This window comes from Elgaria multicarinata, chromosome 1 (genome assembly GCF_023053635.1).
Source record: "Elgaria multicarinata webbii isolate HBS135686 ecotype San Diego chromosome 1, rElgMul1.1.pri, whole genome shotgun sequence".
NCBI lineage: Eukaryota > Metazoa > Chordata > Lepidosauria > Squamata > Anguidae > Elgaria > Elgaria multicarinata.
The window spans coordinates 151,680,510-151,708,231 of record NC_086171.1 but is presented as its reverse complement, the minus strand read 5'-3'; the positions used below and the strand labels follow the sequence as shown (position 1 = coordinate 151,708,231).

The 27,722-nt window shown below is 40.8% G+C and overlaps 1 protein-coding gene across 2 annotated transcripts; it reads left to right on the top strand.

Annotated features, from left to right (window-relative positions):
* The first annotated feature begins 954 nt into the window (after window positions 1–954).
* Window positions 955–19,077, top strand: LOC134407429 (cytochrome P450 4B1-like). 2 transcript variants are annotated; one of them, XM_063139209.1, is made up of 12 exons: window positions 955–1,181; window positions 3,169–3,310; window positions 5,070–5,114; window positions 7,971–8,098; window positions 10,491–10,615; window positions 11,027–11,178; window positions 12,622–12,728; window positions 13,171–13,361; window positions 14,496–14,629; window positions 15,581–15,645; window positions 17,204–17,286; window positions 18,892–19,077. In XM_063139209.1, the coding sequence occupies exons 1-12, from the start codon at window positions 978–980 to the stop codon at window positions 19,067–19,069; spliced, it is 1,554 nt and encodes a 517-aa protein (XP_062995279.1). In that variant the 5' UTR covers window positions 955–977; the 3' UTR covers window positions 19,070–19,077. The 2 variants fall into 2 exon arrangements, with proteins under 2 accessions (XP_062995279.1, XP_062995287.1); XM_063139217.1 differs by lacking the exons at window positions 15,581–15,645; window positions 17,204–17,286 and having other exon boundaries at window positions 18,892–19,016.
* Window positions 19,078–27,722: the final 8,645 nt, after the last annotated feature.

The following is a 27,722-nucleotide window of genomic DNA, read 5'->3' as shown; positions in this document are numbered from 1 at the left end:
CACATGCGTTAGTGTTCATGAAGAACAATCAATCTTTCAAGGTAAGTGACTGCTTTGTTCTAAGTCACTCCCCACCCCCACCCCAGTTTATTGCAAAAAGTTGAGCTGGGCCGAAAGTGTTGATTGTTCCATTTTTTGGCATTTCGTGGAGGGGTGGGAGGAAAATGAAAACTCTGGAGAAAAAGGCTTGGGGAAGGTGAAATTTTCAGAGAATTTCTCCTTGGGGAAAGGGTTTCCACCTTTTGAAGTTTAAGCAGTTGTTCTATTCTTCTTTCAATTTTTTAATATTTTTAAAAGCGCCCCTTGAAAATGCAGCAGCCCAAGAGTTCTATCTGAATGCTGTTTGGAGAGGGTGAACTGTGTAACACATTCACATTGAGTTTAACCCTATTTACTGTTTCACATAATGCTGCACGGGAGACTGTGGAATGAATATATGTGCATTCTTCATAGCCGGGCCTCAACATCCACCTGCTCTGCCTCTTTTGAGCGCAGGTAAGCCTAGTGAACTATGACAGTTCAAATGAACAGTGGCAGCTGTAGTGAATATGCTCCCCCACAACTTTCATGGCAAAGCTCCTTCACCCTACGCAACCTCAAATCACAATATCTGCCAGAATGCGTCAGAAGGGCAAACAAAAAGATTTTGCCAACGGTTCTGGTCTAGTTCAATGACTGCAGTTTCATATCTTATGACTTACACATAACTGTCAAAGGATCATGCTTCACCATGGCTGTAAATTAATTCAGACATAACCCAGCTGCAGTGTAGTGATGATATTGTGTAGTTGGAAGGAATGTGGAGGTTTTTGTTTTTTCTTTGTTAATTTTGGAAGTCATGAGGGACTAATTTTCATATGCTGAAATATGATATCTGTGGTGTCATTGCCAATGAACTTTACTTAATGATTACACGTGACCCATAACTATACTTAAACAGAAACACCTCAGAAGTGGCTGCAAGAGGAGTGGTAATCATGCTGAGCAAAATGCACTTCACCTGGCCTGGCCTGGTGGATATGAAGACCCTGTACCTGATTTTTTACACAGTTGCTACCTTCTGCCTAGTCAATGTGCTACTGAAAGTCGTTCAGCTGTACCAAAGGAGGCAGAAGCTGCTCAGATCTCTAGAGAGCTTCTCAGGACCTCCAAAGCACTGGTTTTATGGCCATACCAATGAGGTAAGATTTCTTTGTGACAATATATTAGAATCTCAGCAAAATGAACCTTAAAATCAGTGGTGAGCAACCTGTGGTCCTCTGGATCTTTTTGGACTACAATTCCTAATCCCTGAGTATCGGCCATGCTGGCTGGGGCTGATAGGAAGCCAACAGCACCTGCAGGACCTTGTTTCCTCACTCCTGCTTTGAAGTGTAGTGTTGGATGCTGCTACACAAGACCTGTATTGTACAGCTATGATGTAAGTGGATAAGGGCAAGTTAGACCTTATGGTGCCATGATTTGGGGGCTGCAGTGTGGTTTGAGCTGAATTCCTGTGAAGCAGGATAGTGTGATATAATATAAAGTGTAGCATTGGCAGGCAGGACAGCCACCTCTCCTGGATGGTTTAATTAGTTTTCCTACACTTTGCAGAGGGCTGGACCACATGATCCTTGTAGTCATTTCCAGTTCTATGATTCTGTGATTCTAAGTGCAGAAAAAGCCCACATTTTGCACTAGAAATTGCATCCCCCTATTCACTTTTATTTAGGGATGTGAAAAGTGGATGAGTGTTGCAAATTTCAGGGAGGACATTCTTTCAGTGTAACCCCTCAGCACTGATGACAACCCACTCCTTTATAAGTGTATAATAAACAGTTTTAAATGTGCAAACATGTCTTCTGTATATATCAATTATCATATTTAGGAGACATGGATGCTTTTCATACCACTCTGCAGGAGTATGTTTTGCTAGTTCGGCTAATCCAGAATAGCTGAGCTGAATTTAAATCAACTGCAATATTCAGGGTAGAAACAAAATTGTAGGTAACCATGATAGTCCTTTTTAAAAATCTAAAAGGCAAAGAGAGCTTCGGCTATGGGGTGGTATATAAATGTAATAAAGAAAGAAAGTAAGAAACTATATTAGGAACAACTAAAATGTCACAAAGTAGAGAGCAAATCAATCAAATAGATACATTCATTGAAAAAATGATCTTTATTGTGTTGTGAATTAATAATTTTCAAAAGCAATCTATGCCTTTTACAAATTATATTAATTTGTATATATTATTTTGTGTATTTGTCATATTTATTTTGTATTGATTTTATTAAAGTAATAAGTAAGCTTTGGAATTCTCCATAACTCTTATTTAGGTTAAAAACTAAATTCAACAACAGATGGAAAAGGTGTGTGTGTGTGTGTGTGTGTGTGTGTGTGTGTGTGTGTGTGTGGACAAAGTTATTCATGACAAAAGAAAGAAAGAAAAGAAGCCCCATAGTCTGCTGTTTGCAGATATCCTCTCCGAAACGTGTCGAGCACAATAATTTTTCTTTCTTTCTTTGATCACCAGAGTTTGCCTCTTCCTTCATCGTTAGTTTACAGTGCCTTTCCTTCCACATTCATGCCTGTTTCTTCTGGAAAGATGTATACAACACCTTGCAAAAGACCTTTAACAGATACTGCCAGAAATAATGCTAGGGCATCTTGTATAGGTAGTCTCTGGGTAGTGTAGATGTGTCATTTAAGGTGACCCAAAACTTTTGTGGGGAGATCTCCATTACCTATTTATTAGTGTAGTCTGGGGCATCATATTCTAAGCACCCTGTTGTTTCTAGATAAACATGTTTCTAGATTTGAGACAATGCTGGTGCATCTTGAATGGATTTTCAGTCTGTTGGTCATGGAGATGTATGATATGGGGTAGCTCAAACTTATTTGGGAATACAGTGGCATATATTCAGGCTGCTCATTCAGTTCTACATCAAATAAAGAATTGTTTGGGAACTCTGAACCAGCTTTTGCTTTGTGTATATTGTAAGGTTCTGGAGAACTAAAAAATTCTCAAAAGTTCTTCATGGCATTTTAGTTGATCATGGGTAGTATAATCATTATAGTAGTGTAAAATTTCTGAGACTATCTTTGTATTGCTTATTATTCTAACCTCTGCCCCAGAAGTGCTTGTCACAAATGGATATCATAGTTTTATTTTACTTCTATTACTACAGCTCGGCCGAATTGGGGAACTGGGTACAATGGTGTCCTGGTCAGAGAAACATCCCTATTGTCATTCATTGTGGTTTGGAGCTTTCTTGGGATTCCTGAATATCTACCATCCAGAATATGCCAAAGCTGTATACAGCAGAGGAGGTAATGAAATGGCCCATTTTGATATAAGATAAACAGCTTTCTATCCCATATGTGTAGGTTTTGTGCCATTCAGGCTAAATCATGTATTCACTAGGAGTAAGTCCCATTGAACGCAACGGAGTAGTGGTAGTAAAATATTTCTAGACCACACTTAAAATTAGAAACCACTCTCTCACACACAAGCTGTGACCAACATAACAGGAATAATGAAATCTTAAAGCAAAATGTTTTGGCTTCTGCCTTCTTCAGCTGCTCTGATGTAAACATACACACAACTAAAACAGCAACATTATATATACAAATAAAAAAAATTACTGCCATTTAAAACCTCTACTGTAAAGGCTTGTTCACTGTAGAGTATCAATGCTATCCTGTTTGATACTATAGTAGATTGATTAGGATTTCTATATCCTGTGAACTTGCTCCTTACAGGTCTGTAGCCTGCCTAAGTTTAATAGGTGTTTCGATATTTCTGCATGGGCACAGCAAGACATTTAAAGCAATACTAAAAGCCAACTATTCTAGCTCTACATTGATCCAGGAGAGTGTGAAAGGGACAAGTAACACTATGGATTTGTACGTGTGGGGTAGCAAACATTAATTTGTCCCACACTAATGAAACGATAATTGATGGAGTTAAAAAAATACTTCAGAGATGGGGTTACACTTTGAGCTGAGATTAGATAAAGAGCTTGCTGCTTGGGAAAAGCTACAATGACATATATTTTGAACCATTTTGAGTGCCAGTCGAGGATCTACATTACTGCTTTAACATGGTTTTTAACAGTATTGACAACTGTTGGGCCTCATGACACTTTCCATATACTGTTTTCAAACTGCTTTCAAAGTGCTATATCCTGCTTGGTGTAGATCTGGCCCCTGGGCTTTACAATGCTCATTGGTAGCAGATTAATAGTTCAGTAGAAACAGTGGAGTGGTTTGCATGATTGGCAGCCAGCAGCATGGCTTAAATAAGCCATCATGGCTTGCAGCTGTTGTGGTTTATCATGTTGCGCAAAGCTGGGCAGGCAAACCCAGAACCCAAGAACAACCTAAGGGTTTCTGGTTGCCGATCATGTGAACCCAGTCAGAAACAGTTTGGGGTGTGTGTGCATGGGAAAGATGCCCTGAACATACCCACATTCTCCTCCTCTTCACCACTTTACCACTGCCCATTCACTTGCCTCTCCATCTGGGCCCAATTGGCATCATCACTCAGAAAAAGACAAGACAAGACATGAGAACACTACAGAGATTGGAAGATGGCCCCAACTGGGTGGGGGCCTGGGCAGGAGCCCAGTAACACCCACTGCTTGGCAAGTGCCCAATAATACCAACTGCTGTTTCCAAGTAGGAGGGGAATACCTTGTGTGCTAGGGGAATAGTTATAACACCTCTTCGATAGCTTTTGCAAACACTTGATGAGAAGGAACCTGTTTCTGTTATAAACACTTGATGAGAAGGAAAGTGCTTCAGTTACGAAACCGTGATGGGCACAGAATTCTTATCTGTTGTCTTACCTGAAATTCACCTCAGCCATTGACTTCTTTTTTGCATGTTCTGTAACACTGTTCCTAACATCCATTCCTAGGAATAATAACATTTTGCCAGGACTGGAGGCTTTAATTACCTGTCTAAACTTATTTATCTTTCTATTGTCTAATCTAAAGAGCAGGAGGAATTACCATTCTGCTGTTTTAATGTACTTTAACAATTGTCATTTCTCATTGCTTGTTCTCATCCTTTTTGGATGTTGCAGATCCAAAGGCACTTGATTTCTACAATTTTTTTCTTCCGTGGATTGGTAAGTAGCATTATGTTTTGTTATTACATTTATACAAATGAAATTGGTTCTACATGCAGTCTCCTTACAGTGTCATATTTGATTGGATGTTAATGCGAATTCTTGTCATGTGATATTATTGTTTTCATTTTGAGGAGGAAGGAAGCTAGTACTCTACCCATGACATACTATCAATCTTTATAATAAAATCAGAAGCTCAGGGGTCCAAAGAATGGTCATGACTACTGGCTTTTACTTCCAGTATGTAGTGGATTTTTTCTGATGAGAACTTGGCATAGGGTACTTCATCAGGGGTAGGGCAGTCAATGCCTTATTCAGGGCCCTTCCTTTAGGGCTGGCCCAAGATATTTTGCTGTTTGCAGCAAAGCTCAATATGGTACCCATACATACCCATTCCATGTACAAAAGCTTCAACACTGGGAACAAGACAGCATCCTCCATTCCACTTAGGGGGCAAAATGCAGGCCACAAAGTGCACACAGCCATGCTCTCCAACACTCACTGCTGCTCCCTATCTTCTGAGGCAGCTGCCTATAGCTCAAAAATGCCCAGGAAACCATTCTCATGTGGTTGTTCCAAGCAAATTTGGCCTTTCTTGTCTAATCTTCTGCTGCTTAGCTGATCTGCTTAGGGAAGGACAGTTTAACACATGTCCTTATACATTTTGTTTACATTAGATTACTGGTGTCTATTGTAAGTAATTGAATCTCCTTCAACACTTCTGATATAAAGTTGCAGAGTATGTCGCTGATCACTATACTAAGTATCTTGTACTATCACACCCAGTTCAACTGACATTCCAAGGCAATGTAATTATAGGGCAGGTTCCTACATGAGTGCTCTGCGACATCTCAGCTCTGTTCACACAGTAGCCAACCAGCAACCCACAGGAAACCACAAGGAGAATATGAGTGCAAGAGCACCCTCCCACCCATGTTCCCCAGCAACTGGTGTATACAGGCACTGAACATAGCACACAGCCATCAGGAGTAGTATCCATTGATAGCATTATCCTCCAGAGATTTGTTTAACCCACTTTTAAAGCCATCCAAATTGGTGGCTATCACTATGTCTTGTAGTAGTGATATTTTCATCAAGCTGTCCACCACAACCCCAAGATTTTTTTCTTGGTTAGTCACCACTAGCTCAGTTCTCATCAGCTTGTCGTTAAAGTTGAGATCTTATTTTATTTTTTGCTCCAATATGCATTACTTTACACTTGCTTACTTTGAATTGCATTTGGCATTTTGATGCCCATTTTCACAATTTGGAGAGATTCTTTTGGAGCTCCTCTCAATCCCTTTTTGTTTTAACCAGCCTAAATAATTTGGTGTCATCAGCAAACTTGGCCACTTCACTGCTCACTCCTAATTCCAGTTGTTTATAAATAAGTTGAAAAGTATTGATCCCAATATAGATCCCTGTAGACCCCTCTATTTGCATCCCTCTATTGAGAGAATTTGCCATTATTCTTACTCTCTGCTCTCTGTTCTTTAACTAGTTATTGATCTATAAGAGGACCTCTCCTCTTATCCCATGACTGCTAAGTTTGCTCAGCAGTCTTTGGTGAGAGACTTTGTCAAAAGTCTTTTGGAAGTCTAAGTAAACAATGACTTCAGGATCACCCCTGTCCATATGTTTATTGACATTCTCAAAGAACTCTAAAGAGTTAGCAAGACAGGACTTATCTTTATGGAAGCCATGTTGATTCTTTTTCAGCAGGGCTTGTCATTCTATATGCTTACTAATTTTATCTTTAATAACACTTTCAACCATTTTACTCATAACAGATGGTAAGCTAACTGGCCTATTATTTCCCAGTTCTCTGCTATATCCTTTAAAAACAACAACAACAACAACAACCTAGTGTTACATTAGCCATTTTCCAGTCCTCTTGTACAGATGCTGATCTTACAGATATATTGCATATTTTTGTTAGATGATCAGCAAGTTCATTTTTGAGTAAGAACTCAAGTTGGATACTATTATTCACTTTAAATTTGTCAATAAGGTTAAGAACTTCATCTTTTGTTGCCAATATTTGCCTCAGTTCCTCAGACTCCCTTTCTGAAAACGTCGGTTCAGGCACAGATATCTGTCCTATATCTTCTGCAGTGAAGACAGCTGAAAAGAATTCATTCAGCTTCTCTACAATCTCCTTGTCCTCCCTTAGTAGTCCTTTAACTCCATTGGCATCCAGTGACCCAACTGCCCCTACCTCGCATTTCCCAGATTGAATTTGCACGTTCTTTTGGTGAGGTAAGGACAGACAAATTCTGAGTCATACCTAGTCCACCGCAAGTAAAAAAAAGCATTTTGTTAAGACACAGACATGTCCAGGCAAGAAACCACATTTCTGAAAGATTGAACATCAATTCGGGCATAGCTTAGGAAATTGGCCAGGCTAGAGCTGTCCAGTAGGTTTGACCAACTTTCCTCAGTAACCCTGTCCTTGTTATAATCATAGAATCAAAAGGTTGGAAGGGGCCTGGAGATCTTTCAAGACCACCCCCACCCCATCTCATTACAACTCACCCTCCAAAACTATTGCCATGCCTTTGTTCCCTGGCCCATTCTTCCTTCTATAGTCATTCCAATAACTCATATGCTATGTAATGCTAGGAGGGACCAAAGTGGTGAATCACATTAATACAGTTCTCTCTCTCCATGCATATGCCATTTATCACACACACACACAAATACCCGCCAAGGAAAGGTTGGTTGTGGCAGTTGATGGGGCTTAGCACAGAATTTTAAATCTTCTGTTCAGATGGTTTCAAACATGTCTATTTTCATACAGGCTCTGCAGATATTAACGACAGAAAGAGCTCTGACTAGCTTTTTTCCCCTTACTAGGGAAAGGGCTACTGGTTTTAGATGGGCCCAAATGGTTCCAGCACCGACGACTGCTGACTCCAGCATTTCACAGTGATATTTTAAAGTCGTATGTGCCACTGATGGTCAACTCCTCCAAAGTAATGCTGGTAAATAAACTCATTTTTAGTTCTTATTTCCAATTGAAAACCTAAATCAAAATAGTCTAATGTTGTGTTTTTAAAATTGTATTTTAAACATGATTTTAATATTTATATGTGAATCACTGAGGGATTTTATTATATTTTAGCAGTAAACAAATATCACAAATAAATATCAATATGGCAAATACTAACGGGGTTCTAATCAGAAATTTCAAATTTTGATCAGAAATATTGATCTTACACAAAACCTATTCACAACAGGCACCTGCAGTTTCCTTTTACATACACAATCATGGCTGGTGGTCACCAAACTGGTAGTGTGCTCACCCAACCCTTTGAAGCCCACCTGTGCCTGCCCTGACTACCCACAACCTTCCCATCCCAACATTTCACTTTTTAAGAGCATGTAAGGATGCTCAAAATGCTGGATTTTAGTTATGCTTAGCAGGGGGCAGCCACCAGCTTTTGCCTGTCCTGGGCTAGTTCTAGAGTGTCATCACATGGGGGGGGGGAATTGCATTTCCTTACCGTTGCTTCTCTGCCCATGCATTTGTCCCTCATTACTAAACAACTTGCACGTGGCCCATTCAGTGGGCCATTTTGATCCTGATTCCCACTTCTTCTCCTGCACACAGCAGGAGAAAGCGGCAACTTCTGTCTTTAGAAATAAGCCAGACTTACTGGGGTGTGTTTTTGTGGAGGGAAGAAGGCTAGAAGGGATGGGCAGGAGGCAAACAACATCATGATTAGGATGCTCGAAAATCCATGAGTGTAACGAGCGTGCAATAAAACATTTGGCTGATGGAGCTCCTGCACTACTGCTTTTATAGCCATAATGCACTGATAACTGTAGGGACATGTTAAACATTCCATATACTGCATTCATAATGTTATTTCCTGCTTTTTATTCCACATTATGGGATTGTAATGATTTGACATAAGTAGTATAATTGTCCCTGGATGTGCCTGGGGCACAAACTCTCCAAACTTAAATGGTTCTGATCATGTACAAGTTGGATAATAACTAGGGCCTTAGCTAGACCTACCTGTTATTGCACAATAGAGGGGTGAAGATCTCACAATGTTTTTTTCGCGAGATCCCCCCTGTTTACATGTGGCACGTGACGACCTCAAAGGGAGAGGTGTCACGCCCGCCATTTTGTTTTTGTTTTCTTAACGGGAAAGATGCGCACAAATGCTTGTGCGCAAAAGGTCAGTGGGGTTTTTTTTAAAAAAAACTTATTTTCCCCGCTCCCCCCACCCCACGTGCGTGGGTCCCAGCCCCTCGCGAGTAACTGCGAGGAGCCAGGACAAACTGTGATGTCTGTTTTCTTTAATATAGAGCAGGGGTGGGCAACCTTTATTTGTTTATTACATTTTTATACCGCCCAATAGCTGAAGCTCTCTGGGCAGTTCACAAAAATTAAAAGCATAATAAAACAACCAACAGGTTAAAAGCACAAATGCAAAATACAGTATAAAAAGCACAACCAGGATAAAACCACGCAGCAAAATTGATATCAGATTAAAATACAGAGTTAAAACACTAAAACTTAAATTTAAGTTAAAATTAAGTGTTAAAATACTGAGAGAATAAAAACAAAAACATGTGGCCTGTTGGATTCCTGCAGTCCCTCAGCACCCACAGTTCCTCAGAAAAAAAGGGGGAAATGTTGTGGAGGCTTAGAATGGACAAATTTAACTTGCTTACGACAGAGGTTTAGAATACCAGACCTGCCATGAGGCAGAATGATGCCCCTGCCTCAGCCAGGGAATTGGGCTGCTCCCCTGCCCTTATGAGGAGAGCTTCTCACCTGCCTCCAGCAGGTGTTCCGGAGAGCTCTGCCAGTCACTCTCCTGCTGTGGCATTTGGACAGTGAGCATCTGGCAGTGCTCTTAGGAGCAGCCACCTGGGAAGCAGCAGACATGACTCTTCCGAAAGCTGGCCAGGCCCAAATGCCTGGCTCTGAGAGGGTCCATCGTCAGAGTCAGGCATTGTGGGAGAGGTGTTCCAGAAGATTGCCTGTACAGGGGTAGGCATGGTAAAGGGAAGGGGGTGGGGGAGCATGATACAGCAGTGGGAAGGGGAAGGAATGGGGCTGGGGTGCAATGAGGCAGCAGTGAATGTGATCTCTCGCCTCAGATGGTACAAGAGCTTGTGCCGGTAACTTCCCCCCTTTTTTGCCATAGTAGTTGCAGAGAGAGTGTAGCCGACAGTGAGTCAAGGGGGAAATGGCCCCTAGACTGACCAAAGTTGCCCACTTCTGGTATAGAGCCATTTAGTACATGAATATGTTGAGGTCAGAAGTGGCTAGTTTGCCTTCAGGGTGGCACAAGTAGAAGGTTTCAAAACGTCATTTTAAAGTGTGCAATATTCCTCTGTTCTTTATTTCATTAGGATAAATGGGAAAAACTGATCTCAGAAGATAAATCACTGGACATTTTCCCACACGTTGGCCCTATGACAATGGATATCATGTTGAAGTGCATCTTCAGTTATCATAGCAACTGCCAGAGTGACAGGTCTGAATGGCTTGTAGTAAAGACATTGGTAAACCTGAGCCCAATCTATAGGTGACCCAAAGAATGATTTAGGAGAAAATGTCCCTTCTCATCACTCTCCTTATGCAGTGAGCATAAATCCACACAGCCATTAGGCTTGAAATAAGTACTGCCTGCTATTTCCTGCCCCATGGCCAGCCACTCATAGGCCTCTACAACAGTGTGTCATCATCCATCATTTTTTAGCAAATGTGCATAACGCTTAATCTTTATATGACCATAAAATGAGGTATGGTGAGTGTGGGGCGCGGGGAGGAGAGAACTATGCTCCTACATAAATACAATACAAACAAAATTATATTGCCTTTTATTGTGCTATTTTAAAAACAAAATCACAAAAAATGATTAAATTCTCTCTTTACTCCCCTACAGTAAGAATTCATATGTCCAAGCAGTCAGTGTCCTCAGTAATTTGATGCAGGAAAGAATACAGAACTTTCTCTATCACAATGATCTAATCTATCACCTCTCTCCTCATGGATACCGTTTCTTCAAGGCTTGCAAAATAGCCCATCACCATACAGGTATTCTCTTTGCTTGATATTATCTTCCAATACTTCCCTGTAAAAGGATCGACACACATGGGCTTACTTGGGACAAATCTACGTGTTGTGTCAAGTCATTACGATCCCATCATGGTAATGCTATATCCCTCTTGTGCATTTATACCACATAGATAGGACACACAATGACCTCTGTTGCTGTCTTTTGGATAATGTGGAATAAGAAGCAGGAAATAACTCAATGAAAATGGTATATGGAATGTGTAATGTGCCCCAACAGTTATCAGTGCACATCAGTACCGCTATAAAGCAGTAGTGTAGATGTAGCCATAGTTAGATCCCCAAGGAAAAATATTCCTTCAGAGCATGGACTACCATTTGGTAGGATTGAGGCAGAATCTATGGGCAGGGGAGGGGAAGAACAGTACCAAACACAAGGAAGCATAAAAGAGGAAATGACTGAGTTTGGACGTCACGATAACCCACAACGTATTAAATAACCCACAAAGAGTTAAAAGAGCCATGATGGGTTATTTAACCCATTGTGAGTTATCGTGTCATCTGTTGGTAGTTTTAAACTCACAATTCCTTATTTGGCCAAATAACCCACATGGATAACCCACTGTCTGCAGAGTGGGTTTATTTCACCCATCATGGTTTATTGTGTCATGTGGAGGTCTTAGTGTGTTATTTTGGTCTCCTACAGAGTTGCAGTCAAAACAGCCACCGCTGCTCTCCTCCAGCTGGCAGATATCTGTTTCCATGATCTGCCTAGCAACTGATTGTGCTCACAGCCCAACCATGCCACAACCCTTACTCTGGCAGTGTGCGCTGCAGCCTCCCAAAGTATCTAGCACTATGTCAGTTGGTTGGTGGCAGCTGCGCAGGGTTGTCATTTTGCCTTGTGTCATCACAAGGCAAAATGACAACCTGTTTCAGCAGGCATCATTTGTATGCATGCTGAACCTGGTGAAATTTCCTCTTCATCACAACCGTTAAAGCTGCAGGACACCTGCCCTCTTTATTTTGTCCAGAGCAACCAGATACAAAAAGAGGGCAGGGCTCCTCTGTTGTAATAAAGTGGGAATTTCACCAGGTGCTGCATGTGTACAAATAACACCTACTGAAATTTCATTTTCTATAGAACTGTTAAAGAGACAGGAACCCTGTCCTCTTTTTCATATAGTCACTCTAGTATTGGGCATTTCACTGTGCTATAAGGACATTTTACTACTACTATAGTTTACACCTCTCTCTTTCTCTGCTTCCTCAGGCAGTCTGACCACTGAATTATTTTGTCTAAATAAATCGTAAGAAGCCATCCTGAGAAAGAAGTGTATCTTTAGAAGTTTTGCATTTGTACATCATTTTTAAAATTAGAGACATAGAGGAAGCTCATCTGAAGCACTAATGCTGTAAGACTTGTTTGGGAAAATCATGAGGTTTATTCCCTTTCTGACACAGAAAAAGTGATTCGAGAGAGAAAGGCAGTTCTCAAAGATGAACGAGAACTTGACAAGATCCAAAAAAAGCGATATCTAGACTTTCTGGATATTCTTCTCTGTGCCAAGGTGAGTAGAATCCATATGACATAATGCCAAGGAAGAGATGTGTGCATGTGAAACCACCACCACTAGTAGTAGCTATTATATCTTCTACTTCTTTTTTAGTAAGACATCTGGAGTACCCACTGTAGTTGTTGAAACCACCGATCAGTTTTTTCTTTGTTACTCTGTTGTAGCCCTCCCCAATCTGGTGCTTTCCAGATGTGCTGGATTATGATGATGAGACTTGAAGTCCAAGACATCTGGAAGGCATCGGGTTGGAGAAGGCTGCTCTGATGGAATCACCCCAGCATGGAACTGAATTAATCTTTTTGTAAGTCTATCCATAAAGCAAGTAGCTTAAGCTGAGAGTCTGTTTCCCATAAAGGAGGCAAGGTGACTGCTTAAGACAGAATGTAGAGCTTGCTTTCAATGGCTTTTGACCTTTGATGATTTTTCTGGTTGTTAGGATGAAAATGGTGTTGGATTATCTGATAAAGACATACGTTATGAGGTCGACACTTTTCTGTTTGAGGGCCATGATACCACAACCAGTGGGATTTCCTGGATCTTATATGCAATGGCCCTGAACCCAGAGCACCAGCAAAGATGCAGAGAGGAGTTAAAGGAAATTGTTGGGGAGCGAGAGACTATTCACTGGTAAGAACCTCCTTCAGTCAGAATATTTTTTTTCCTTTGTGAAGATGTGTGTTTAATTAGTACATGACTTTGGATTCCCAAGTATGTTAATAGCTGTGTTTTTGGACCTTAAGTTTTAAAGCAATGTAGAAACATCCGAGGTGCCAATGTCTGTGCAGCCTTTGCATAGGCAAGGTGCCATGAAGGCTTCATCAGATGTTGCAAATGCTGCTGCCCAGTAGACCGTCTCCTGCTTCTGCATGTTAAATCTGGAGGTGGATTTGTTTGGGAGAAGTATGCAAGTTGCATTGTATATCGCCCCAGCCATGGGCTTTCAGGTTTCCAGGGTTGCCAAGGAGACAACAGTAGCCAGACTCACAGGTTTGCTTACAAGGATACAATCTTTACTAGAATAATTTTCAGCACATACAGGCATATTCTAATAAAAGCGGACCAGACTGTGAAAGCTTCCTGCAAAAATTCGGCAAAATTTTGACACCCACCCATGGGCACAAGAACAATCATAGCATAACTGAACTTGGCATTGCTGTCAAGTTAAAAGAGGATTAATACATGGGGATTAATAACAAAGCAGCTCTTCTCATGATAAGAATCTATGGCATGAGGTTACATGTTGTGATAAACAAGGCACTACTTGGCAGTCCTTTGGCATGGGCAAGACCCACTAACTCTAAGGGTGTTCCAACGGAACCACTTTGGAATGCCCGCTCATTAGAGCCTCCAGATAAGGCACCTGAGGTTCTCATCAGATCACTTCTGTTTATGCTTCTGACCCATCTTTCCCATAATACAAAGGAATGTTGCTGTCTGGTACAGAAGGAAAATAACAGTTTGCTAGCTTAGAAGCAAAAGCAGCCATTCACCCAGAAGCCCTTGTGGGCAGCCATGGTTTCCAAGCTTCCAGGTCATACATGCATTTCCATATGGAACTTGTGCATTTCTCCCACTGCAGCTCCTCTTCAGTTATTTTAGAGGAAGCATAAATGCAGAATCAGAAAACACCTGCACATCCAGTTTTGGCAGTTCTCTTAACATGTGAAGCTAACCTTCTTTCAGTCTTCAGGAATATTTCTGTCTTGGTGTCACTTGCTCAACTTGCACACTTTTTAAAATATGTATATATTTCCAACTCAGGGATGACCTTAGTAAGATGACCTACACTACGATGTGTATTAAGGAAAGCCTCCGTATTTATCCTCCCGTCCCTCAGGTGTATCGAGAGCTCAACAAGCCTGTCACATTTTCTGACGGAAGGACGTTGCCCGAAGGTCTGCTTCATTGCATTTGACTACATTTCACTGTCTAAAATGTCTGATGACTGTCTGATAGGTGGCAACTCAAAGAATGGCAAGGGTTTCCTGAATGGGAAGTTCTGAAAAAGATTTGGCATGGTGAGGGATAATAGCATTGACTTGTAGGATATAATTCTCTATCTGGCTTTGGAGCTGGAAGCCCCTAAATTTTGCAGAGAGGCATCAAAGATGTATTACTCAAGTTTGACTTTAGCATGTTATGAGGAAACAGCCTTCCTTGAAATGGAAAATAATGTTTCTATCTTTTTAATGGATGCAAACAAAGAGAGGGTCATAGATCAGTGGCAGAGCACATGTTTGGCTTATACAAGGGCCCAGTTTCAATCCCTGATATCCCCAGGTTTGGCTGGGAAAGACCCCTGCCTAAAAAATCTGGAGAGTCATTGCCAGTCAGTTTAAACAATACTGGGCTAGATGGACTAACAGCCTAACTTAGTATTAGACAGCTTTCATTTTTAATTTTAAAATTTTATTCACTTTGAGTGCTGTTTACAGCATTGATTATAGCTAAGAAATGCCCAAAGAAATTAAAAATACAGTCTAATCACACCACAGCCCTTTCCAGGTGGAATTTGTTCCATCACTCCTCTTTTTATGACGAGTCCATAAAGGAAAAGGCCAAATCTTCATGAAAGCAAACACAAGCCCAGTACAGATGGCACCAATGCACTTTTATAATCACTATGCACAACATTGAAAAAAAGAAACTACAAAACAGTGGCAAAAATAAGCAAAATATATATATATATATATTGTGAAACTATAGCAGCTGCTAAATATCTTAAGCAAAGCTTTTGCACAATCCAGTAGTGCAGCATTGGAAATATATCACTATTAGCTATTTCCTCTTCTACTTATCAATGAAATCTCACCCCCACCCCAACCCCTGCTCTCAATCCTTATCAGGTGCCTTGATATCCCTGAACATTTATGCTCTCCATAAAAATCCTGAAGTGTGGAATGATCCTGAGGTATGTTCTTTTGGTTTTGTTTTTACTATGGAGAGTTGTTGGGGCTTTGGTTTTATTATGGAGTAACTGAGAATCACAGAAGCATTGCATGCGAGATTACTCTTTAATAGTGTTGTATGCAAAAGGAGATAAATTCACAATGGAGGGATTCCCCACCTGATTTGTGGAGACTACAACTCTCAGCATTCCTGACCATTGGTTATCTGGTTGGAGCTGGTAGGAATTAGAGGACCGAAACACCTGGAGGTCACCAGTCTGGGGAAGGCTGGTATTATTCATTTATTGTGCAAATTATTGTCTTGCTTATTTGGCAAAATTTATTTTATTCTTCTGGTTATGAGTGTTCACTCAGGGCACTGAAATCTCATTCCTTCACTACTGGAAAGTGTCAGTGCCTTGGACTGATGTTCGCTATGACCAGCAGAAACTAAATACGTTATGCAAAGTAAGCATGGCTATGATTTGGATAATTTGCATTATGAATGAATTATGAGCTAGATTGACCAATGATCTGATTCAGTACTAGCCAAATTATAGATCCATGGAATCTAGGTGAGCTTCTATAGAGAGAAATCTATGTGCTAAAGAAGGATTCTGCATGCAGACCAGGGGGCTGTCTATTTTTTGCCCTGCGATGGCTGTGTGGTGGCGCTGTGCCTGTTTTAGGTCACAAGTGCCAACTCGCAGCTATCTCTTTATAAGAAGCTGCATGCTAAAAAAAGCCGGGACACCACAGCCCTTCCTCTGCATGGGCTCACTCCAGCACTGAGCTGGGGGCGTTCTGGGGTGGATAGAGACCCCTGATTGGTCGCTGGAAGCTGGACAGAGGGTGGGCCCAGCAAGCCAGATCGCTGTCGGAAAACCCGCGCTACCTCCTGCCATCAAGATCCTGCCACCTCACAGCAGCCGCTTTGCCAAAGCAGAGGCAAAGCAGCACTGTGAAGGCATGGCCCAGTTTTCAGATCAAGACACAAGGACTCCAAAGAGAACTGAACAGGGTAAAAAACAAAGCATCCTCTACCCAGTAAGGTGATTTGTGCTGAACAGAGTATTTGGACATTACTGTTCAAGAATGGCTGTGTACGAACACTTCTTGACAACTTTGAAAAAAAAATACTTCTAATTATTGCTTATTCCAAAAATTAAGCTCTGAAAAGAGCAGGAGAGAAGTGCAAGAGCTGTGTCTATATACGTGAAGGGACACACATGTGCACGTTCATTCCGATAGATCATGGGGGATGCACATCCAGAACACACGTACAAGTACATCAGTTGTTTTGTCTGTATCTGATGACTGGCAGTTGGATGTAGGAACTAGTCTTCAGAGAAAATCATTGTGCTTGAGACGGTGTGATGTCAACAAAATTCTCAGTGGTGTTACATTTGTGAAGTCCTATTTGCACATGCAAGTCATCACTTGATATTGTAGCAATCTGATGATGAACATGCTTGTGTGAACCAATGTAAAGAATATATGACTAATTTTCATCTAACTTTAAACTCAATATGCGGATAACCACAATCTTGTTCTCAGTGATGTAAGCTTCCTTTCTTTCAGGTGTTTGATCCTCTAAGGTTTTCACCAGAGAATTCATCTCAACGACATCCTTATGCATTTTTGCCCTTTGCTGCTGGACCGAGGTAATTAATTATACAATGGTCTATGAACTTAATAAACAAAGTCAGTGCAAAGTAAAACTTGATTTATAGGGTGCAAGTTCAAATCCAGGATTGTGCATTGCTCCTGGTCTACAGACCTCATTGTTTTTGTTTTGTGACAAGGAAAATGGGTCAATTTCTTTCCATTGGACAAAATGTCTATTCTCTGAGCAGTGAACAAACCCCTCTCCTTTCAACTCTCTCCAAAACCCTCTCTCTCCCTCTCTTGTAGGATGCTGACAAAGGATGTGCTGCATGACTGTACCATTTATTGAGGCCTTAAGACCCCACCCCACCCTCTCTCTGAATGACACCCTTTGGGCTTTCCTTCACCCCTAGTCTATGGTAGTGCTTTCTCCACAGATTGAAAGCATGAAGCAGTTGTCTGAACACACCATAACAGATTAGCTCTTGATTGAGTATACCATTGCATGATGGCCTGCTGGAATGGGGAATCAGTCCAACCCTCTTGGGGGGTGCAATCAAGCTCTCTGGGATTCCCCAGAAGGCCTCAGCCCCTCCATCCAACTGCCAATTGTTTGGTGGTTTCCTGGCTTTTGTGCAATTTCCACAAGAAATGCCTTTTCTAAGGCTTAGGTACTAGCAGTGAGCTTTCTAGGGTGACCGTATGGAAAGGAGGACTGGGCTCCTGTATCTTTTAACAGTTGCATTGAAAAGGGAATTTCAGTAGGTATCATTTGTATGCATGCAGCACCTGATGAAATTCCCTCTTCATCACAACAGTTAAAGCTGCAGGAGCTATGCTAGAGTGAACAGATACAAAAGAACACAGGTTTAACTATGGATATTTTCAATCTATGGTGACAACAAAACAACACTGCAGATAGGGAGGTACAAGAATTTCATTTCTATTTAGAAATCATGCAAACGTATGCTGTTTGCAACCTAAAATGTGAGCAGGAGCACTTTTATTCAAGAATGGTTTGAATATTCTGGAATCTGATCATGGTAGGAAAGTGTGCATTTTAAAAAAAATCGCACTTTGAAATATGCATTGTTCCAAAATCACTCATTTTCAGACGTGCACAATGGGAGAAAAGTTTTGAAAAATACTTTTGATAAATATACACAGAAATGTCCACTTTTCCTGCTTGAACGAGTTGGAAAAAAGGATAAAAATGAAAATTGGCCAAAACAAGCTTCAAAGTGATTTTTCTGAGAATTTAGAAAAGCTCAAAAATCACTGGTTCTCCCATCCCTAAATAGAGTTTTTTAAAAAACAAAAAAACCCAAACACCTCAAAATGTGATTTGTATGAATTGGGTTTTGGTAGAATTCAAAAGCCCACAACTGGGGTTCTGGAATCTTGCTAAAACCCAAAATTTTGTGCCATAAATACGTCACAACTGTATGGAATCCAGTTCTCATTGTAATGGAAGTTTTCCTACCCACCCTGCAACAAAATGTATCATGCTTTCCACACCTTCCTATTATTTTCAAATTCTGCACCACTTGAAGTTGCAAATGGAATAAGTGAAGAAAATTGAACCACTGGCTGTAATTTCGACAAAGCATTCTGTGTCATGGTTCCACTCAGATTTGAGCTTGACTATTTTATCTTCTCAGGAACTGCATTGGGCAACAGTTGGCCATGATGGAGATGAAGCTGGCTGTTGCTCTAGCACTGCTGCGTTTTCAAGTTTCGCCTGATCCTGCTAATCTGCCTCTTGAGAAACCTCAACTCATCATGCGCTCCTGGAATGGGATACATTTGTATTTAAAGAAACTTTCAAAACAACAATAATTATAGTTATTATTCATTAAACAAAAAACCTATGGTTTACAAAACAATGTTAAGGCTCTACAGTTTTCAAGCAAGCACCAAAAACCAGGGAAATTGGGAGTTAAGGCTCACAAGCCTTAATTCCACATCCTCCCTAAGGAGGCAGAAAGTGCCAGTGAAATTCTCATTCTCCCAAAGCAGATATAAACCATGAGGACAGGATGGAGAATAGGATATGCAGAGGTGACTGTGGGGTTGTGGAAAACTGATGACGAACAATTTAGGGCCACCTACTTCTCTTTTTTTGTTTAGAGCAGCCCTTCCCCAACCTGGTGCCCTCCAAAAGTGTTGGACTACAACTCCCATCATTGCAAGTCAGTATGTCCCATGGTCAGGAATGCTGGGACAGCAGGATGGGGAACGCTGTTATTTAACCTTACCAAATACAGTGGCTGCAGAATATTTTTCTCTCACATGCATTTTGCATATCGCAGCATCATTGATAACAAAAGGGGCACTATTTGTTGCAGATGTAGAACCAGAGCATGTGCTGGCACTTTCAACTTTTGGTCAATATCCTGCCTTTCAAAGAACCAATATTTTTTTTTCTTAAAATGTGTTTATACAAAACATACTGTTTACTCCCCACAATCCCTCCATAATACATCATCTCATCAGAGGAACAGAAAAGGATTAGTGTGACTGTCTTGAACTCCTTTCAGATGAGATTAGTTTGCAATCCTATACCACTTGGGGGGAAGCCCTAGTGAACTCAGTGGCACTGACTTCTGGGAAGACATGTATAAGATCCAAGTGTAAACCAACCTTCTCCAGCCTGGTGCTCTCCAGATGTGTTGCACTGCAACTCCCATGTTATGGGGAGGACAAAAATCATTTTCATCGAATTTTAAAATAATCCTTACACATGAAACTATTAGGTGCTATCTCTGCCTTTGATCTCCCACTGCTCAACACGTAAGAAAAATCTTCTGTATTAGTCCCCCAACACCATATATCTGGTATTCAATAAACAGACAACCTATAACATGAGTTGAAAACTAATTTTGACATCTGACGAACTATCTGGGTTAGGTTGCTTCATCTGGTTTGTCTATTTAAACTGATGCACATCTTTTGGAGTCTCTTGATGTATTGCATATCTTAATGCTGGAAAACATCATACTTTAGTACAAATGTGGGCATAAAATAGATCTGTCCTGATTTTTTGGACATCAACTCGCAGCATTCCTGATCACTGTCCATGCTGATAGGGACTTTTATGAGTTAAACTCCAAAACATCTGGAGATCTACATTCTGCCTGCCCTTGCTTTAGAACAGCATTCCCCAACCTGGTGCCCATCAGATGTGTTGGGTTGCAACTCACAACATGAGGAGATATTCTAAAAAAAGAGAAGTAGGTGGCCTGAAATTGTTCATGATCAGTTTTCCACAACCTCACAGTCACCTCTGCCTATCATATTCTCCATACTGTCCTTATGGTTTATCTGCTTTGGGAGAATGAGAATTTCACATGCACTTTTTGCCTTCTTAAAGAGGATGTGGTGTTAAGGCTTGTGAGCCTTAACTCCCAATTTCCCTGATTTTTGGTGCTTGGTTGAAAACAGTAGAGCCTTAATATTGTTTTGTAAACCGTAGGGTTTTTGTTTAATGAATTTCAAGGTTTTGTGTAATGGATGACCAGATATTATTCAGTTGACAACCAAACTAGAGTCAGACAGGATGTTACACCATGTTAACATCCGATATAAAGTCAAAGCTAGTGTTATGTGTTGAACTCACTTTTCAAATGAATTAATTAACCAAAATGCTTACATCTTCTTCATTTTTAAAGGTAAAGAAATGAAACTTGGCAGCATGGTAAATCTTAAGTAGGGATAAAGCCGTGGCAAGTTTGAAACAGGTATGTTCATGCCTAGATTCTTAGGAATTTTAAAAAGTTCAAACACAAAATTCTTTGGGTTCTAGGACCTTGAGGAGTACAAGTTTTAAAAAAATGAAATTAAAGATAAAGGGATGAAACTTGGCAGCATGGAAGCTCTTAAGTAGGGCTTTAGGCATGCCAAGTTGGAATCAGATTGGTTCATGCCTTGATTTTTAGGTTTTTTAAAAACCTAAAAAAATCCTAAAAATGAAGGCATGAACAAATCTATTTCCAACTTGGCACGGCTCAATTCTTGCACAGGCTGCATTTCTGTCCCTAGATATTTACTCAAAGTAAGACCCATTGAATTTTCTTGGTTCTTGAAAATCAACTTACTTGCTTTTAGATTTGCCAGTCTAAGCACTCTGTGTGTGCTAAGAATGCTTTCTCTGTCTGTCCCTATAGTTTCCAGCAAGGCCCAGCCAGGGGAGGCCAGTAAATTAAATCCAGAGGTGGAGGGTGGGATTCCATGAAGTTCATCTGAGAGCAGGTGCTGTAGAACATGGACCTTCCATGAGTGTTGAGGCAGGATTTCTGGCAGAACCAGCCAGGCAATTTTATGGCTTGTTAGTCCCGCCATTTGGTAGCCCACAGGAACACCTGCCTCATAAAGCAAATGGCCTCATGAGGACTGTTATTATGGTCTGCTACTTTGTTTGTCTTTTATAGTCTGTGATTCAGACCTCTTCAGAAGGGGGAATAGTGTTATGTGGTTGGGGTCAGTCTAAATTATCTCCAGGGATCCCTTACTCAGTGCCTCTGATCGCAAAGAGATTGAGGATTCCCCCCAACTCTGTTAGCCTTGAAGTTGAAAATAGATTTTATAACATAAGCAGGAAAACAGTGAATACCCCTGTAACTTGTTAAACCTATGAAAACATGCCACACAAAAAGTTTAAAGCCTATAAATAGAAATATACAAAAGTTAAAAACATAATTAAATACATTTAAATATTAAAGCATTTAAAACTTTTAAAATATATAACCACCCAGAGAGCTTCGGCTGTGGGGTGGTATAAATGTAATAAAAAAAATATTTAAAAGTTCAAGGTATAGACAGAGGTCCAGATTATTTGCCAAAGGTTTTGCCTGCCTCCAAAAACACACCAAGAGCTAGTCTATACTGCAATGATTAGAAAGAAAATACATGTGTACACTATGTGAAATACACTACAGTTTAACTGTTTCTAAAGCTTATGAGAAAAATAGTGTGACTAGGCTGAAAGCAATGTTGTAGGCCCAGAAGCACTTTGAAAGGTTTCAAAATTATACTTAAAAACTTACACCAGCCCAAACTAATTAAATAAAGTGTTTGAAGCTTTCATAGAGTGACCATATTTTGGAAACCAAAAAGGAGGACAATATGGTCGCCCCAAGGGGGTGTGTCCAATACCAAGGGGGCGTGCCCACCCAAACATAGCCTTGGTCACATGTCTGATTTTACAGCACACATTTAAGACAAATCTCTTCTACATAACATCTTAATGTTAAAATCACTGAAATAAAGAATAAGTGAGAGATTCAATATATCTGAAATTAACTTCACTCACTCCTACTTTTGTAGGTTTTGCTGTACTTTGAAGCTTTTGCTATACTCTGTGTGTTACATTCTCCCCTTCCCTCAAATATCTTTTCTGACTGTATCTTCACTCATTGCAAGCTGCTGTTGTTGTTAACAGGGTTTGCTACTGGCCTCAGATCTGTTTCAAATTTGGTATGGCTAAAACTCTACCTAAAAGTTATGATGATGCCAACTTTCAGCTCTTTATCTTTAAAAATGACAGTTTAAAAAAATATTTTTAAAACCTAATTTTTTTAAAAAAATTAAAAAATCAATGGATGAACGGATCTGTTTCAAATTTGGTGTGGCTAAAGCTCTACCTAAATCCTTTCATGGAGCAAAGTTTCATCTCTTTATCTTTAAAAATGATGATTTTAAAAATAATAATTTTAAAACCTCAATTTTTAAAAAATTCCTAAAAAATCAATGGATGAACAGATGTGTTTCAAAGTTGGTATGACTAAAGCCCTTCCTAAGAGCTACCATTGTGCCAAGTTTCATGTCTTTATCTTAAAAAATGATGGAGTTATAAGCATTTTTGTTAATTCCCATTAGAGCTGCCCTTTGAAAAAAAAAATCTGGATTTGCCCTCCCCCTCCCGGATTTGCCATCAAAAACCTGGACAAATCTGGGCAAGTCCGGTCATATGTTCACCCTGGCTTTCAACTTTATAGCAGTATGGACCAAACTCTTAGGGAAAAAAAGGAAAGGAGCAGTGTGTATTGGGGGCAGAGGGATTAAAAGGAATGTATAGCTACTTATTCCAAGGAGAGATCTGAAGACCAGGTGATCATGGATCGAGAGGAAGGCTGAAAGAGATCTCTGTTGAGTTCTACACCCAGCTTCACCAGTGAACAAAAAAGCAAACTGGCATTGGGAAAAGAGAGCCCAAAATACTCTCAAAAAGCCAAAGGAAAACATGTTCCAAAAGAGAACTCTTCTCTCAAAAGGGAGGCAAGAACCAGGCTGAGTCTGTTTCTGCTAATGAACTAAAGTTTCAATCTCATTCAATTCCATAGCTTCTTTGTGGTAGGGTCTGAAACCAGGCTGCTTCGTGGTTAAAGCAAAACCCAACAATCATAAGGAATGACGATTCCAGTAAGGAAATGACTGCTAAAGGAACCAGTTGGCCATTTTATTTTCAGCGTACATCTATCTGAGGCAGGAGGAAGGGGGAGCGCGATGCTACCAAGCATGTGTCACGCTATGGGTGCAGCAGGCCTCTGTATTCACTCTAATGGGGCAAAGAAATATTCATTAAAAATCAACCGAAGGGAATTTTAAAAAAAGAAAAGCCATTCCACCAACTAGAAGGAAGGAGGAAGAAGACCCCACCACTGGATTAATTACTAGGGATTTCCTGACTTCAGAAATCGTGAGCACATATCCTCGCCACCCTATGTTATCAGTGTAATTTTGATTCAGAGACATTTATTTTCTTTTGTACTTTAAACTGCACTCCTTCCCTCAATCCTTCACCAATTTTCTTGAAATTTCCAGGGTATGTAAAACCAACATTTCTTTCTGGCACATGTAAATTTCAGCAAGATTGGTGAAACATTTTCAATTTTATGAATATTAGAATGACACCCCCACCAATTACTGCTTTATAATAGCGGAATGCAGAATCTTCTCATTGTCCTTAACTACATGGACACTGCAGTGTCCGTGTAATAATATTTTTGTATTTATATCTTGCTCTTCTACGAAAAGTAGAAGATACATACAACATAATCATAAAACCATATGATGAAACCAATAAAAATGCAACTCCAACAGTCAATTTCTTCTGTATTTTGTATACTTTATTCTCAATGTTTTAAAACAGGACAATTAATTTATCAACTAAACAATATAGCAGTAACAATGGGTCTCTGTATACATTAGTCAATATATTTCTATGGAAATTTCTTAAGTTCTTCTGTCAGTGGTGTGGGTTTCTATGCTCTTTGCTTCTTATTCACATATTGACACATACTGACAACAATAAAACAAAAGCTGTTATACCAACCAAAAACCCAACTGTGCAATGAAGGTAAGAAGAAACTCTAAAATGCGGGTATTTGGATGATCCGGAAGCCATTTTCACAAATCTCTGTAAAATGCAGATGCAGCCTTAGAAAGTTATTGAAGGAAATAATGAATAATGCATTCTCAGGAAATGTGCCAACAATTTTCAGTAAGAACTCATTTATCTAAACATAGGCTGACCATATTTTGGAAACCGAAAAGGAGGACAACATGGCCACCCCCAAGGGGGCGTGCCCACCCAAACTTGGCCTTGGTCACAGATCTGATTTCACGGCACAGTTAAGACAAACCTGTTCTTCATAACTTCTTAATGTTAAAATCATTGGAATAAAGAACAAGTGAGACATTCAATGTATCTGAAATTAACTTCACTCATTAACTTTTGTAGCTGTTGCTGTACTTTGAAGCTTTTGCTATACTCCGTGTGATACAGTCTCCCCTTCCCTCAAATATCTTTTCTGACTGCAAATCCTTCACTGGATGACTATAGTCTCACCTTTCTTAACATTTAACACTCTTTCCCCATCACTTTTCTCATATCCATACTCACAGACTCAGCATACTGCTACCACCGAACAAATGAAGCAATTGACAAGTGCAGAAAAATCTAGTACAACAAAGGAGCATCCTAGCACTCAGGAAAAGTATAAAATATTGTTACCCTGCAAACAGCCATGTAACAAAATGGACTAAAGGCTTGTTGCAGTCACTTTTTAAATATTTGTCATTATACTCTGGGTCATTAGCCATGTAAACAAGGCCATGGTCAGCAGCAATACAAAGAAAGGCCAGAATGGATGCCCATTATCATAATGCTAGACAAGGATCTTTCCCTCCTTTTAGCCAAATACCTCCTGAATTTACACAGCCTCAGTGTGCAGAGAACAGAAATCCCATTCAGGGATCCAAAGATACCTCAGAAACAAGTGCCACTGATTTCAATAAAGCTTACTCCCAGAAAAATGAATATAGGATTGCATCCTCTTTACATCTGTTGGAAAACATTGACCATGTAAAACCTGAGCTGTCTTGAGTATTATTCTTAATGGAAAGGCAGATATAAATAAAATAAGTCGTTTACTAACTATGCCTCCCTTTCTGTCTAGAAGGGAAGGGAATAGTGAAAATAAAACTAGGAAATGGCATTTGTTTTTAAAGAGTGCTTCTCAGTTTTGGTCTCTGGTCGTTTTTGCATTTTATTTAAGAAACTTTATTTTCAAAAGAAAGAGAAATAATACCATGACAACTTAAAAACTAAAAAGAAAAGAAAAGAAAAAAGATGTCATAAATTTGTATAGGTAAGAAACTACCAAGGGTCATAGAGCAAAATTGCAAGTGGTGATTAATGTGCCTGGATTTCCCTTTTTGAAGTGACCACAGTCCCCCTCCCTGCCAGCTTTTGCAACATACGAGACCCAGCTAGGGAGTGGAATTAAATGAGAGCTTGTGAGCAGGTCGATGGGGTTCCAATCAAGGTGAACGGGAGAGAGGGGGATGACTATAGGAATAGCTAGTGATGCTACTGCCGCCTCCTCTCCCTGGGGTAGTGAAAGTGCATTGAAAAATGCGGGGGGACTCAAGAGTGAAAGGATGACAGATCAGGGGTGCTTCACAGGATTCCCCCCTCCTCCTCCCACAGCTGACCCTCGAATATGGCACAATCTCAACTTACCAGTGCTGCCTCGCCCCATGTTGATGCTGTAGCTGTTTATGCTACCTTGCCCTGAGTACTTTCGCACCACTCCCCTGCTGCAACCAGCGGGAGGATCAAGATGGAGGGAACAAGCCGGGGCAACGCCAAGCTGTGCGCATGGGGCGCAATGGGGGCGTGGCGACGCTGGCATGGCCTGCTCTGATGCTGGTGCTCTTCTGCTGGTGGTGGTGGGTGCTGCTTCCTTCTCATCATGACCTCTCCTCTCCTCTCCTCCTTTTCCCTTCTCTGCTCTTGTTGCTGATGCTCAAGCCCCGGTGCTGCTCCTGCTGCCGCCACTGTTCTCGTCATTGTTGCTGGCTCCAGCCCCGGTGCTGCTCCTGCAGCCACCACCGCTCTCATTGATGTTCCTGCTGTTGTTGCTGCAGCGGCGGTGGCTCTGCCTCCAGCCATGCTGCTCCTGCCCCTGCTGCTGCTCTCATAATTGCTGCGGCCCTGGCTCCAGCCCCAGTGCTGCTCCTGCCACCACCTCCGCTCTCGTTGCTGTTGTTACTGTTGCTGTCGCGGTTGCAGCCCCAGTGCTGCTCTCGTTGCGGCCGCAGCTCCAGCCCTAGTGCTGCTCCTGCTGTTGTCGCCACTCCCTCTGCAGCCCCAGTGCTGCCGCTGCCGATGGCTGCGGCCCTGGCCCTGTTTCTGCTCCTGCTCCCTCAGCCGATAGCCAGGGTTTTCAGTTTGGTGAGTATATGCGTGCCCCGCCCTGCCTTTCCCAGGACTCTCAATTCTCACGAGACACCTGGGAAAGTGGGTTTTCACGTAAGTCTTATGAATATTGAGGCTTTACTTCCGGTTTTTTGATGGTGCATCCCAGGCTGAGACAGTGAGGGACAGCAGCTGGCCCAATTTCTCCGGAGGTTTACACAACAGAGGAAAACCCCATCCGGAGGTCCGGATCTGGACTCCAGATCCGGTCAAACCAGATTTTCCTGGAGGGGTTGGTCAGGCTATGTTGCACCATTCAGCCAAAATACTGTGCTGATTTAAATAGGTTAGAAGAAGAAAAGGGGGAAAGTGTTGTTTTTGAAGTAGCCCAACAAATAAATTGTGAGTAGTTTTCCTAAAATTGTTTTCTAAATACAATGAAAGTTATCCACCTTCTTAGTTTGAATCTGGCAATGTGTAAAACTAGCTTTCAGGAGTGATTAGGTACAAATCTGGCCTCTTGTAAGAATGGCTCCCAAGAATGATTAGCTCCAGTGCTGGAGTTTTATTACTTTTGCTTAATCCCTGGGAAGGTGATATTTTGTTTATGGGAAAGGATTAGATTAAGAAAGCTATGTAATCAGCTCAGATTGTAAAGAAGGTAGCATCCAAAACTCTGCTGTGCCAGAAGGGTGTCAGCTTCCAGACTGGAAATAAGATACTTATTGTAAAGGGATTAGACTATGTAATTGAGCTCTGACTAATGGATCTTCTATGATTATATTTTTC

Excerpts from the sequence above, each read along its gene's own strand:
- LOC134407429 (XM_063139209.1), top strand. The coding sequence starts at position 978 with ATGCTGAGCAAAATGCACTTCACCTGGCCTGGCCTGGTGGATATGAAG. Across the intron at positions 1,182-3,168 it reads TTTATGGCCATACCAATGAG|CTCGGCCGAATTGGGGAACT; the intron begins GTAAGATTTCTT and ends CTATTACTACAG. Across the intron at positions 12,729-13,170 it reads ATATTCTTCTCTGTGCCAAG|GATGAAAATGGTGTTGGATT; the intron begins GTGAGTAGAATC and ends TCTGGTTGTTAG.